At 40.9% G+C, this 14,896-nt stretch overlaps 2 protein-coding genes across 3 annotated transcripts in view; one reads left to right on the top strand and one right to left on the bottom strand.

The window, feature by feature from the left end:
• Positions 1-4,643: 4,643 nt before the first annotated feature.
• On the bottom strand, positions 4,644-11,200 carry LOC118403799 (cytochrome c oxidase subunit NDUFA4-like). 2 transcript variants are annotated; one of them, XM_035802599.1, is made up of 4 exons: positions 10,998-11,200; positions 7,946-8,034; positions 6,301-6,361; positions 4,644-5,335 (listed from the first exon to the last, which is right to left on the bottom strand). In XM_035802599.1, the coding sequence occupies exons 1-4, from the start codon at positions 11,088-11,090 to the stop codon at positions 5,282-5,284; spliced, it is 297 nt and encodes a 98-aa protein (XP_035658492.1). In that variant the 5' UTR covers positions 11,091-11,200; the 3' UTR covers positions 4,644-5,281. The 2 variants fall into 2 exon arrangements, with proteins under 2 accessions (XP_035658492.1, XP_035658491.1); XM_035802598.1 differs by lacking the exon at positions 7,946-8,034 and adding an exon at positions 9,313-9,401 and having other exon boundaries at positions 10,998-11,196.
• A 146-nt stretch (positions 11,201-11,346) lies between these two features.
• Positions 11,347-14,896, top strand: part of LOC118403063 (PHD finger protein 14-like) — a 47,101-nt gene continuing 43,551 nt past the window's right edge. Inside the window, exons 1-5 of the mRNA XM_035801500.1 lie at positions 11,347-11,431; positions 12,211-12,330; positions 13,279-13,395; positions 14,062-14,231; positions 14,760-14,827. Coding sequence (XP_035657393.1) covers positions 12,255-12,330; positions 13,279-13,395; positions 14,062-14,231; positions 14,760-14,827 — 431 coding nt within the window. The 5' untranslated portion in view covers positions 11,347-11,431; positions 12,211-12,254. The remainder of the gene's footprint in view (positions 11,432-12,210; positions 12,331-13,278; positions 13,396-14,061; positions 14,232-14,759; positions 14,828-14,896) is intronic.

The raw sequence follows: 14,896 nt of genomic DNA, 5'->3' as shown, positions 1-14,896 counted from the left end.
GTTATTCCAGCCTGTTTTCCAGCAGAATAACTCGGAAATGCTGAAAAGCGGCGCTCCTACCGTGCACACCTCTCTCGGTAGCGTGCGCCTTTTTAATCTTTATTACCCCTCAACAGAAGGATAGCGCAGTCATGGGGCGTCACTTAAGTCCTGCTTTTGTATCGCTGTTATTATTACAACAATACAATAATATCTAATTATACATACAATAATACCTAATCATATATACAATAATACCTAATCAAAAAATTGCCGACAGCGACAGCTTGTTCATACTGACTAGTATTTTTTCCTCTACAAATTTTACTGATATAACCAATTGAATATAACTTACAATATCAAAAAATATCAAAATTGTCGGCTAGATAGACATCGATGTGTTCAACAATTTTGTGACATGTCTGATAGCAATCAAACATGGACCACAACAAAGACTGTGGGTCTTAGGGAGTCTTAAGGAGAAAGGATTAAATTTAAAATATTCATGACAGCGGATACAGAGGACAATTCTGGGTGGTACTTTTAGTGACTCCCGCTAATTTGCTGTAGACATGACATGATGTCACATATTTTACGTCTTTACTTTAAATTTGTAACTTTCAACAGAATGATGTTTAGGAGTACATTTTATTATACTGTATTGGTGATCTCTTTAGATGCATTTTATCAGAGTGTTGTATGTATGTAACCTGGTGAATTCATGGTAGTGAACGTTATATCTACTTTCTATGACTATTTTTAACAGAGTTGTGTTGAAAAAAGGGCGTCAGCTTGTAATTGATGTTTATCAGGACCCATCTGTAACAGGCGCAGCCAATTATGAATCACACGCGCAGATAATCTCCCCAGCACACGCACACACATATCTAATTCTAAAGGAAATCTGCCAGCTTTGCTCTGGTCTAGATGCCAAATTACTAATTTAAAAAATTTCTAGAAATTCAAAGTATATTTTCACAAAAGCGATCATGTGAAATTTCTGTTGGAGAGCTGTCATTTATGGGCCATATATATATTAAAGAGAATCGGCTTTATACAGGATTCAGATATTCTTAGTAAGAACTTTGGCGAGACAGATGGGCGAATGAGAAATTTTAATCTGTAGTTTTTGTAAGTTGTTTTTCGGCCAGGGAGAAGCTTCCTGACGATGTAATAGTCAGACGTAGATTACAGTAGGAGGGTACTAGTACTATGCCCAAACCGCGTAGCCTCTCCTTGTGTCGTAGTCATGTACGTTAGAGTAAAAACTTTCACACACGCAAAACTTGGCGACATGCCAGCTTAAAAAACAACACTAAGTCTTGCTTTAAGTTACTTGGAGTCAAAATGAAGAAAGCATTGATGTTGCCGGTAATTTGCTTCATATCCAGTCGTAAAGACTGACGACATCTTACACGTTTCAATGGGAACGACCTTTGTACAAAGGAAACAGAGTAGGGGTGGGTGTTGTTCGTCCATCGGGAGTAGATAAGGACCTTGACTGGTGTAGGGGTGGGTACCGGTCCTGACAATTCAGGTCCGGGTCCGGTTCAGTTCCAGAGAATGAGGTCCAGGTCCGGACCTGAAACTGGTCCTGATTCATTATCTGAAATCTTGTAAATGGACGATACTCAAAACAATTGTCCATTCCGTTACAAAGAATTCTGTTTTGTGGAGCATTTGACTACTACTGGCGTTTTGAAACCCTACAACGCTTAATGCCCCCTGTCGATTGACCTTAAAAGTCGGTAGAAATGACTACAGACTCAGTCTACTATACTCCACTCTTATCAATGTTATTGTACCGGTACCCACCCCTAATACAGAGTGATATACTTCAGCAGGCAGGCGAAATTGTCAGCATTTATTTCAACACAAAACTACTATTAAAAGAAAAAATCTAAATGTTTGGGTTTAAAGTTGAATAAAAGTTATAACAGGAACATGCGGCGCCAGACCAACTGTTACCCGCCGGGTTTTCATTTCAAACTCAAAGGGAACTTTTTTAACCTGGTATTCCAGTAGCCTCTTTGATTGTCATGACATTGATAACTGTCGGGATTTGATTATTGCTTATTCCTGATCATTGTGACAACAACGTACCCTGGCCCGTTATTTGCGCCACTCTGTCCGCAGGCATCTCTGCCTGAGTTGAATGAGCCCCTCCGCAGTGCCCCTTACCATTGCCCCCTCCCCCCCACGGGAGTACCAACCCCCTCCTCCCCCACCTTCTTTGTGTACGCCTCTATAATTACTCGCTATCCCAACAGCAATATGTGTGTGTGAGTGTGTGTTTGTGTCTGTGTTTGTGTGTGTGTGTACGTGCATGTGTGTCCGTGTGTTTGCGTGTGTCTCTGTGTGTGAGTGTGTGTATGTGCATGTGTGTCCGTGTGTTTATGTGTGTCTGTCTGTCTCTCTGTGTGTGTGTTTGTGTGAGTGTGTGTGTTTGTATGTGTGTGTGTGTGTATGTGTATGTCTGTGTGTGTTTGTATGTGAGTGTGTTTGTGTCAGTGTGCCTGTGTGTGTGTGTGTGTCCCTGTCTTTGTGTGTGTGTGTTTGTGTGTGTGTGTGTGTCTGCGTTTGTGTGTGTGTGTCAGTGTGTGTGTGTGTTGTGCGTGTGTGGTGCCTGCATGCGTGTGGCTGTGTGTGTGTTTGTGTCAGTGTGTATTTGTGTGTGTGTGTGTGTGTGTGTGTTTGTGTGTGTGTGTTTGTGTGTGTGTGTTTGTGTGTGTGTTTGTGTCAGTGTGTATTTGTGTGTGTGTGTGTGTGTGTGTGTATGTGTGTGTTTGTGTGTGCGTGTATGTGTGTGTGTGTATGTGTGTGTGTTTGAGGATGTGATCTTTAGCACCTCAAACCCTGCATAGATCATACCATGAATCGAGGGACCAAATATGACTTTCTCAAGTCCAAAGATATGACCTTTGAATTTAACTAAGTATGAGAGCTTCTTCCACATTGTAGTGGTTCAACATCTATGCCTTCATTCCTGAATAGAAGAAAACCGTTCCTACTTTTTTAGTACGCAGTGACAACACCCTTCGAAATTTGTGTTCTCACAATACACGCTGTTCAACAGGTATCCGTACTCTAAAAGGGGAAATGTGTACGGGAATTTAATTTCGATGTAAAGAGAAAAGGGCTGTTTGAGTTAATTCTAACTTTGAAAGAAGGTAGAATACTGTCACAGATTGAACAAAACATTTCGCGGTGGTTTTGAAACTTCACGGTGAAGAGTCATTGCAAAAATACGAACATTAAACTGCTGCGAACATTTCAATTTTTACAGTGACGTTGTTCATGTATGTGCTAACTGGATCTACGCCACTGTTAGCCTTGTCAGGTGAGGCTGAAACCTGATCCGTGTAAACAAAGAGCCGTGACAAACACGTGAATGCACAGGTGGGCAAGCGGAACAGTTATAATACACAGAACAATTCTCCTTACCTCCACACAGTTATTCTTATAGATTACTAAAAGGTCTTGAACAATTTAAGGAATGTGCCGAACATGCACGATATTGCTTGTAATAATACAAGACTGGCAAATAATTAATTCAGAAAGAACTAGGAAAATCAAGATCATTGAAAACAAACCCACAGAAGTTTCATGACCATATTCTTTCATTTCACTGGATCTCTGTAAAGCCAAGCCAAAATTTCTAAACGTGTACCAGACTTTCGAGCACAAATCTTAAGCATTCAGAACTCTTCAGAGTTGTCCTATTCACAATCCAATAGATAACCCAATGTAGAACACTACATTCCCTCGAAACACTGGTGTGAGACTCCCTGTCAGGCACACCAGTGTGATACCCACGAGCAGCTCTCCTGGGAGATTCTTGCCCAGGTTCTTTTGGTCACCACCAAAAGATTAACTGGTAGGAACAAAGGATGCTCGGCAGTCCTTGGTAATGCATACTCAAGCAATACTATTTAGACAAACTCCCCCTTCTCTCTCTCATGGCACACACACAGACACACACACACACATTCCAATTCTGATCGCTCTCTTAGCTTCTACCAGGCTACATGAATGGTTGGTCATATAGTAGATAATGGACAAATAGAGGGAATAGTAACCTTTGTAGCCTGAGTACCATCCTCAGTAGTGACCGCTGGCTCAGTACTTTCCCACGGTTAGCAAGCGAAAATACTGAGCCAGCAGTCACTGCGGAGGACGGTGCTCAGGCTAACTACTTAGGGGAGACGAACGGCCAATGTACTAATTCCTATGGCCAGCCGAATCCCCTAGCACACTATCCCCTCTATTTGTCCAATGTCTACTATATGAGCAACGATAGGTGGAGCCTGGTACAGGCTAACCAGGGCTCGAAATACTTTTTTCGGCATTCCTGCACTGATGCAGGTAACATGGAAAATTACCTGCACAACACAAATTTTACCTGTACATGGACCAGTGCAGGTAGACATCACTCATCAGAAATACCTGCACAGCTCCAATTTTACCTGCACTAACCTGCATATACCCAGTACATGGACCAGTGCAGGTTAGGTGCAGGTAGACACCAGAAATACCTGCACAGCTCCAATTTTACCTGCACTAACCTGCATATGCAGGTGGTATTTCGAGCCCTGCTAACCAACAATACCTGGAGCCTGGTAGAGGCTAGTGTTCTCATAACCAGACAGACTAGTACTCTCATCTTCCACACATTCACAAGTGTCTTTATTTATACATCACAGCCCAGAACATGGTACATCCAATACTGCTGCTTGTGCATATGTGGTGGTTACACTCATAGCAGTCACTACATGCTGTGGTTTCCTTGGTTACAGTTGCTATGGCGTTAACTTGGTTACAGTCGCTGTGGCATTACCTTGGTTACGGTTGCTATGGCAACAATCACGTGAACATGGTAGAAAAATCTGTTTTCTTGCTGAGCGAGTTCTGATATGGTTACTTGCAGAGAGCATTACTTCATAGCAACAGGTATCCATGGTTACGGTTACTATGCAGAAGAACAGTATTCAGCAACAGAAAATGCTCTTATTCATACATGGTTACCAGTACCAAAACCCTGAATGTGGACTACAATGAGAAATGTTTATTTTTCTCAGACAAAACTGAGAAACTAGAAATGTTCCTGCCATTTTTGATCAACATAAAACCACTACTTCATATTTCTGTAAGACATTTCAGTCATTTAGAATTCCCTCACTTGTGCTAAGACACATTTCAAACCATGTTTTCAATCATCCTTTAACCCTTCACAACCTAAGTCGGCTTCAGCCACGAGTCCTCTGATTGGACACCAGCTGCAGCATGTTTAGGGACCATCCATTCAGTACTTGGGTGGGGGCTCCAGCTTCTTGTAGTCAATGTTGGGAGAGTAGAACTGAAACACAGGAAAAACAAGGACGTTAGGATCTGTCATGGGTTCCACAAGACTCGGATTGCACTCTCCGTATAGTTCATATTGCACTGATAACGTTAGTATTCATTTTGTACTGATGAAGGTGACAGATGGTCGCCAAAACGTCTACAGAAGAATTAAAAGAAGGTTGTGTAATGAAGAAGACTTTGTTCAAATGTGAAATGTGTATGAAATATGCATGTCATCTCTTACTTTTAACTTAAAATGATTAAAATAAAATCTAATCAGGAAGCTAGACACAGGGACAAAACTAAGTCTGACAGTAAGATTTCAGTGACATTACAAGGATGAACTGAACTGACACTTTATACATGGAAACTACTCAAAGACTGATCTAATGTGTTAACCCTTACACAAAAATTATTATTATTCTTTGGCAGTCCAGTCTTTAGTATACTATCAATGCGCCATAGCAGGGCTCGAAGTTAACGATGTCCCGGGGCCACTAAAATTTAGGCCGGGACAACTGAAAAATCTTTTTGGGACACTTTTGGGACAATAGGAAAATAATCAACGAATCAACATCAGAATGTCCGATCTCCCCGTGCCCCGTGGTTGTCAGGCGTGCGTACTCTGACTTACAGTTGTTGTAATACATAATTTCTGAAAATAGGGTTGGGACAGTCCATCCTCACTTCGGGACAGTTGAAATTTATTTTTGGGACAATGCTGGGACAGTAGGGAAAAAAGTTAACTTTGAGGCCTGCATAGAGAGGTTGACTTCTGTCATAAAAATTATTGTTATCATCAAATAACACAGCAGAAACAGGACTGAAGTGATGTACATGTAAGCATCTCTCCTCTATTGTAATCTGTCTCTGTTATATTTTATCTGACCCTTACCTCCCTCATGACCTCAATGAAAAGCGGCCTACATGCCAATTTGAGCTTCTCATGAATAAATAAAGGTTCAAACAAACAAACACCTTGTACTGTTCCGTGGCAGCCACTTTGTTCCACGGTTCAGGGCTGTTCTTCTTGTCCCAGCTGTGGGGAAAGGGAAACAGTTTATCAGCACGGGACAGGAAAAACTATGGGGCAAGAATGTAAGGGAAACTCATAATTCCACTGGGTACACCAATAGGTAAGATTGCAACATTAAAAAAAGGTGCCACTTTAAAGTTTAAAGAGATCTACTAATGCAGCATTAGTAATTCAGGAGATATGCACACTTCCAGGGTTGGACAAGTTTTCTAAAATTCAATTGTTCTATCGGGCAAGTACATATAAAATGTACTTGCCCGAACCAACGTTTCACTTGCCCGAAATGTAAATGACATTTTTCTATGTATTTTCACATCCATCGATGGAATTCTTGATATTGGTTCTATTTTCTGTGTTGACCATTGCTTGATGCCATGACTGTGAAAAGTAGCAAGTATATCAAAATCTGACTCAATGGAAAAATCTTACTTGACTGATTGGGCAAGTGGGGTAAGACATGCACTTGCCCAATCAGCACTTTCACTTGCCCTGGACAATCGGGCTAGTGGACTTGTCCAACCCTGACTTTTAAGATTTCGAGGTGTTAAAGACATTGTTCAGAAGGCCAAATGGTGACACCATTTTTAATGTGACAATCCCAGCAGAATACGAGAGCTGACAATACAATATACACTAACTCTTTGAACTGAGCACTAATGATAACCATAGTATTCAAACCACTACGTATTATTAGTAACTGGAGTGTTAGTTTTGGAAACGATAGCCAATAGTCTGGCAAGCTTCTGACGATTTTAAATAATCTACAAACTGTTCTTCATAATACATTGTACATGCAAATTTGAACACTATTTTACATTCTTTAAACTTTAACATAACCAGTGGTAATGGATACTAGTATTTTTCTAGTTTACTGTTTACATATCAAATATATTACTAGATAATACAGCAGGATATCATGTGTTAAATAGAATGAAATGGAACCATGGAAAAGCAGGGTGAGTATAACTAAGAAGAAGCGCTGGGCAGTCTGAAGTTGTACTGATGCCCAGGGTGAAACCATGGATAGAAAACACTGCTGAAGGTTTGACATGATCTGGGTTAGCAATGTCTGTTACAGAAGGAAACAACTGCACAAAAGGCCACACCAGTTTATTTCATTCAATGAGTTGAAATGATTGATTTGTTCCCTGACATTCTAAAGTATAATTTCAGCAACAAAGGGCTGGGGGGAAAACTTGAGTCTGTATTCAAATGTTCACACCCTGAAAAAGGGTTTCAAGTCTGGTTAATAGAATTTTAATCTAACAATGACTTCTTTTTAAAGGTATAAACACGTACCTCAGGTATACCACATTGTTAAACTAAAATTCTATCAACTGTGCTCATACGTGACTAATGTAATGAATGTCTTCAACGGGGTTCAAGTCTGAAAGGAAAGTCTGAACCAAGGTACATGTACACACTTTCCTTTCAGACTCAGCCTTTTTTTTCTAATTTTAAATCCAAGAATCAACACTGGTGTGGCATCTGCTGTCATGTACACAATGTATGACCAGTTGTCTGGGTCTATTCTGTAACTACAAACCTCAGCAGGAGAAGTAAGGAAGTGGAAAGGAGAAGACTTACGAAGCATCGGGGTGTTTAATGGCCATTCTCGCCAGATACAGGCCTGCACAACAACCCGCACCTCCCACTAACACTAGCAGTGGGATGAGCTGGGGAGGGGGGTGGTGGGAGAGGATTGGTTATACGATAGGTGCAAATTAGGTGCAGAGGCATGGATGGATAGAGCAGTTACAGAGGGTTGAAATCAAGGTAAAATTAAGAGTAGCGCCATCAGTTCTGTGACTAGTAGTGGGGTAGAAACTTGGTTATGAATATAAAGATATGTGCAAATCAGGAGCAAAGGTGTGGGTGGATAGTGGATGGTTAAAGTGGGGATGAAATCATGATGAAAGAATGAGCAGTGCCATCAGTTCTGTGAAGCAAAGGCATTGGGATGGTGATGGTGACTAGGAGTGGGGTAAAAAAAAATGGTTAGGAAATATAAAGATATGTGCAAATTAGGAGCAGATGCATGGAGAGATAGAGCAAAGTACATGAAAGCTGATGTAAAATTCAGTAGTTGTAAAGGCAGCTGAAGTAATGCTGTACGCGGGATTGAAATCAGGATGAAATATGGAGCAGTAGCATCAGTCCTGTGAAGGGAGGGAAAGTAAGAAAGGCAAATTAGGAGTAGGGCATGAATGGCTGAAGCACAGCACATGTACGCTACTGTGACATTACTAATTAGACATTCTGTTAGCAGGATTGAAATCAAGATAAAGTATGGGGCAACAGTCCTTTGATGGGAGGGAACATGAGTGGTAACTGTAGCAGGGGGATGGAAGCTTGGTTATGAAATATTTGCAAGTTAGGAAGAATGGCATGGATAGATTGAGTAATTTAAGAGGGATTGAAAGATGCAATGAAGTAATGAACAGTGGTGTCAGTCCTGTAGAAATGAAGAAACTTCAAGCTTGGTGACTGAAGAAGAAGAGCATGCAGATGGTGCGGCAAAACAGAGCTGGGGGGTGGGGAGGAAAAGTAAATCTTAAGACATTCATATGCAGAAAAGAAGGGTTTGCTGCAAGCTTAGTGGAGAGTAAATTATTATCATAGGGTAAAAGGTGGGATGTAGCAATCAAAACCAAGTCAATCTTATTGATAAAAACAAAACATTTTTTCAATTCCTTGGCCAAGAAACATTGTGATTGATACTGTTTTACAAACTTTTAAGTCTTTTTCAGGTGGTAAGATAGCTGTTTTGTTTTGGATTCCATAAAAGTTTTGGCACACTGACTTGGTTTGTATGAGAAACTGGCAAGGATTTGTTAGCGATGTTGTGGTTGATGTTGGTTTGTAAGAGATGTTGGGAGAAAGATGTAAGGGCTGGACATGGATGGGATATTGTTGGAAGGTTTGTTGTTGTTGTTTTGTTGTAGATTTCTTACCACACATCAGGACTCCTCAGAGCCAACCTCAGTAAATATCCACCCGCTACACAACCTCCAAGCCCAACCACAAGGAACAGTGGCCATAGCTAGAAATGGAAACATTTGGCCGTTAGACTTAGAGAAATGACCATATCATGTCGGCATCACATCGCTGCAGGCTTTTAGCTAGGATTTCATAATAGGGAGTCCAAACTCATTAGTGAGTCGCGGTAAGTGACTATTGTAGGGGGATCTGGGGGCATCCACCTTCCATGGTGCAGAGTTTTTGATGATTTTAAGTTAAAAAAGTGCATTCTTAGGTATCCCAAGAGGCAAAATACTGTTACAGATGTCACAGTAGAAGACTGTGACCACAGATGACCTGGTAGCATCCCTGGTCAATCAGAATTTCATGCTTGTCAGACGATTTTCTCTTCAGTGTAAGGGCGTCAAGGGGCATAAAATTTCTTGTTATTCTAAGAAGTGTGTCCAGATGACTCGTTGACGCATGCCTGGCTAAAAGCCTGCATCTCTGCAAAACACATTGTCAGCAAACCTGTTTGTTACCTATATAGAGGCAAGATACAATGTACAAACATGACGTACCACATGGTATCTTTAAAACCTGTTCAAATTCTGTGTGTTTATTATCACAAAAATGAATTTTAGATACTGAAAGAAAACAGTACTACATGCACATCATATCAGAATACAACAAATTGTAACTACTTTAAGTATCGCTGAAACAAAACTATGAAAGATATTCTAAAAGCAGCTGTGATGATGGAACTTTTGGGGCACTGATGGTAGAAAAAAAAATGCTGTTGTCTGATTGGCCAATCTGTCAACCAATCAGGCCGACGTTTGTGGCTTCCATCGCTAACGTCCCCCTATCGAGGTAAACTTTTGGCACCAAATCTGCCTTCGCTACAAGTTGCGGTGGCAGGGAGAAGGTTATATCAGGCCATAACAACTTGATTTAGTGGATGGCATCAACTGCAGACACTAATTTAGTAAATGATAGTAAATCTAGTAAGTTTTACAACATATGCTCACAAAAAAGTTATATTTGACAGTTTGAGGCATCTAGAGTCATAAGAGTTTTCTCTATTCTGGTTTCATGAATGTCTTTAACAACAGCAGACTATTTCAGCATTTTCAATCTAAACCAAAAGGAGCAAGACTTTTTTACTAGTAGTTAAAAGGGACAGGCCAAAACCAAACATGGACCCAGATCATATGTCAACCTCATGGCCTTGCAACAAACAAGGAGTTGCATGTAAATATAACACTGCCATTTCATCATGTTGTTTTTTTTCCATAGAAATTCAATTCTCAAAGTACAAAATGACGTCAAGCTACAACAAAAACCTACAGTCTGTTAATGATTTTATAAACCCATGCACGTAAATTTAATAATTTGCTCTTGCAGTCACGGTCTGAGTTCCATCACTATTCATTTAGGTACCATTACGTGTTTTGTAGGTCTTTCCAAACGTCATTTCTACGACAACCATCGGTTTCCATCTATGCAGAAAACAGTACAAATTTAGCCGAGGGGTTGGCTACGTGCAGTTTAGCACAAAACGACACGCTAAGGTGCCAAGGTCGCGCCCCCCTCCCCCCGTAAATACTGCAGCCATTTTGGTACCGCGCGACCTTGGCGGGGATAAAAACACGGCTCGCGTCGCTCAAAACCTTACCGACGGCTCGTGGTGCGGCACGAACAGCTTCCTGATGATGCCCCACACACCCTTCCCTCTCGTGTGCGGCAGTTTGGTGTCTGTTTCTGCCATGTTTGCCGGTTTTTAGCGCTCCAGAAGTGGTGAAGAAGTGACAACCTTCGCAAGAACTGCGATGTGAACGGACGGGAAGGTCCCGGATGTAGGCGGCCTGTGTATAAAAATATCAATGCCTGAATAAAAGTTAGCAAATCAATCTTTCTCAAAAGTCTCGTGCAAATTCGTTGTAACAAAATTTCATCTCGAATAACGTGAATAAAATCTCATCATAGTTGATTATTCTTTTCATAGTATCATAATTTGATATTAATTTGACAGGCAGCTGAGAAATCTCAAACAAAGAGCGGGTTTCAAAGCTCTGCGCTGACAAAGCAAAGCAGATACAGGAACTCAAGGTAGGTGGGAATAAAGGGGCAAAAATGGGGACTAAAAGCCTGGATGTTGCATTTGAAGGCTGTATTCCGTGCAGAAGTTTCCGTAGTTCGAACACAAGTCTATTGGAAACATTAATTTTATACTTATACAATAGAAACCGGCCCTATGTCTGTGCTGTATTGAATCATGGTAGTGTGAAACTTGGGTCGTACCATTTCGCTAAAACAGGGGGACTGAAGAATGTTAACTTCTTTATTTTGGTACCTTTAAACTAATTAATTATTTTGATTAATTTTCACAGACATATTCTATATGTTATGTACATCAATACTACTTAACACCCCTCCCCATCTGTTGAAATAGACTAATCCATCCTAGAAGATCAGGTACCAAAAATCACAAAGGATGCGGCCAGATTTGAAATTCGATACCCTAACTTAAGGACAACAATGGTGCGTTATGACAGGTTATATGATCCATATTCAGTGATTCTGTATCATCTTGAACAAGATTCATGATACAGTCAAACCTGTCCTTATTTCATCAATTCACACTTGAAGAAAACTCAGTTCATTGTACATAACGTTAGACAGGTGCAGGCCACTTCAGACAGGACTGGTAAAAGATTCAAAGGGATATCCAAAAATGTGGCCACATTGGCTAGGTGGTTCTAATACAGAGGTGGTCACTAAATGTACAGGTTTGACTGTACTTCAGCATTTTAGATGAAGAAATTACCACGTTCAGTTGAACCCAAGAAACAGTTTGATTCATTGACATTTGTTCCCCTAAACTTAAGGAATTTCAGATTCCAGAACTGTGAAGCTGTGACCTTGGTGCAACATGTCGGACCAAGGTCGTTCAGACGATGAGGGCAGCGATGTTCCAGATGACGTCGGGTTCCTGTTCCGAGCCATGTGTGAGTATCCAATCTGTCAATCAATCAATCAATCAATCAATCAATCAAGCAATAATTAAATTAATCAATCAATCAATCAATGGATTAGCTAGTAGTTCTTTTGAAACAGTCAATGGGATGCTAAAATTGTTATTTCTTTTAAGAATAGGTAATGATATTAGCTGCACAATGTAGAAATAGACAGGTGTGCATGATCGTATTCTAGAGTCTGTAAGATAAAATGACTTTATAGTTTATAGACTTCATGTAGCATAAGATCAAAGGTCTGTAAAATGTAAAATATACATATAAACAGCATGTGAAGCTACATAGTCTCTCCAAGGAGGTTTTAATAAGACCTCCTTAGTCTCACCCATCAATCAATAAATCAAGTTATTATCAACCAATCAATCAACCAATCAACCCCTCAATTTTTCTTCCCCCCATTTTGCCGTGACCCTTATTATATAAGCAGCATGTGAAGGCACTGTTGAGTCTTAGTCTTACCAGTATCACGTACTGTTTCCTAGCCAGCTGTTCTTCTCTGGCTGGCTTACTCTTCTATTTGTTCCATTTCTACAGTTTTCCAGCAACCCGGAGTCTGATAGAAACTAGTTGAGTCTCATGATCACCTATCACAGGTCGCCTTTTTAAACAGTCAATCAATCTTCTATATTTTACCCCCCAGTGGAGCGTGACCCCCGTAAGCGTCGTGTGAAGCCTGTAGAGTCCCACCTGCTGCAGGTCGCCTTCTCAATCAATCAATAATCAATCAATAATCAATCACTAATCAATATTTCCCAATCAATAATCAATATTTCCCCCCCAGTGGAGCGTGACCCCCGTAAGCGCCGTGTGAAGCCCGTAGAGTCCCACCTGCTGCAGGTCGCCTTCTCACTTATCAATAATCAATCAATAATCAATCAATAATCAATCAATAATCAATCAATAATCAATATTCCCCCCCAGTGGAACGTGACCCCCGTAAGCGTCGTGTGAAGCCCGTAGAGTCCCACCTGCTGCAGGTGGCCTTCGGGTCAGACGACAGTGACAACGACAGCGACTACCAACTGGACCCCGGCAGAGGTGAACAGCCTTTCCTTAACCCTCAGCATACTGCAGTAGCTGTTTCGTACCACATCTGCTTTGGCAGCAGGGAAGGGGTTAAAGGAGTTTGTAACTCAGCATATGTAACGTTACAGTAAAAGGTTCAATTGAATGCAAAACTGTGCTTGTAATGTCAGGGCTCGATATCCTTTTTTCTGCATACTTGCACTGGTGCAGGTAACATTGAAAATTACCTGCACCAGACACATTTTACCTGCACCACTCTGAATTTAGGAAGTATGGATCATACTAAAATTGTTCAGGAACCATTGCTATTTTTTCTTTTATACTTTATAGGTGGTAACAGTCAATGCAGCTAATAGCAATCCATATACACCTACATCATAGTACATTTATGTTTAAAACCCAGTACATGGACCAGTGTAGGTTAGGTGCAGGTAGACATCAGAAATACCTGCACAGCTCCATTTTTACCTGCACCAACCTGCATATGCAGGTGGTATTTCGAGCCCTGAATGTTTAAGGCAACAAGAGGATTTCACTCTCTTAAGTTAATTCATTTAAAGGATTTCTGTACTAGTAATGTAACAGTAGTGCATACACTGGAGGGAGACACATGTGTGGTGTTCCATGAAATCAAACCCACAGCCACCATTTTAACTATTGACGGAAACTACCACACAGATGCGGGCGGGAGTGGTTCTGAGAGCGCGGCTGACAGTGGTTCAGCGGACAGTGGGAGTTCTGATGGCGGCGAGGACGAAGAATCCGACAACAACAGCGCTGTGTCCAGCAGCTCTCGGTCACTGAACATGGCCAAAATGGTGGAGGCTGTCAGGCTTAGACAAGCACAGGTACGTTTGTTTGTTTGTTTGTTTGTTTGTTTGTTTTGAATCGGACAACAACAGCGCTGTTTCGAGCAGCTCTCGCTCACTCAACATGGCCAAAATGGTGGAAGCTGTAAGGCTAAGACAAGCACAGGTACCTACGTTTGTTGTTTGTTTGTTTTGAGATAAGTTAGCCATTGCTTTTGATGATTACTTTTTAAGAATGACCAGAGGACTTATCACAAGTTTGTTTGTAAGCAATTTTTACTTTGTGTATACAACTCAAACCATCACTGAATGATTAGTTCTATTGCAACATAATTATTTTTATTTGGTAACTTTGGTTGCTGTTTGTAACTTACACAGTTCTGTAACTAGTAGTTCATATAATGTACATACATGTGGGCTGCTGTAAGTGTTCCAGTGGTATAAACTGTGACAGATTATGAGTTTGATAAGCAAACGTGCAGTAGTTTTTGCTGCATCGTGTACATGTACACAGATGTATACGAGAACATAATGACCAAACTGTGTTGTGCTGCCCCCTATCTGCAGTCGAGTGAAGTGCAGCTGTCTGGCCACCTGAAGGTTCTGATCTGCTCCATATGTCTGGGGAGTGTCAGGTAAGAGCAGTTACCACTAATACAAATCTACATTGGCGATAATGGTAAATTAGCAAGTTCAGGGTGTCA

The sequence above is a fragment of the Branchiostoma floridae genome, chromosome 16 (assembly GCF_000003815.2).
Source record: "Branchiostoma floridae strain S238N-H82 chromosome 16, Bfl_VNyyK, whole genome shotgun sequence".
NCBI classification, from domain to species: domain Eukaryota; kingdom Metazoa; phylum Chordata; class Leptocardii; order Amphioxiformes; family Branchiostomatidae; genus Branchiostoma; species Branchiostoma floridae.
Note: the sequence above shows the minus strand (reverse complement) of the source record. Positions and strands in the feature narration are given on the sequence as shown.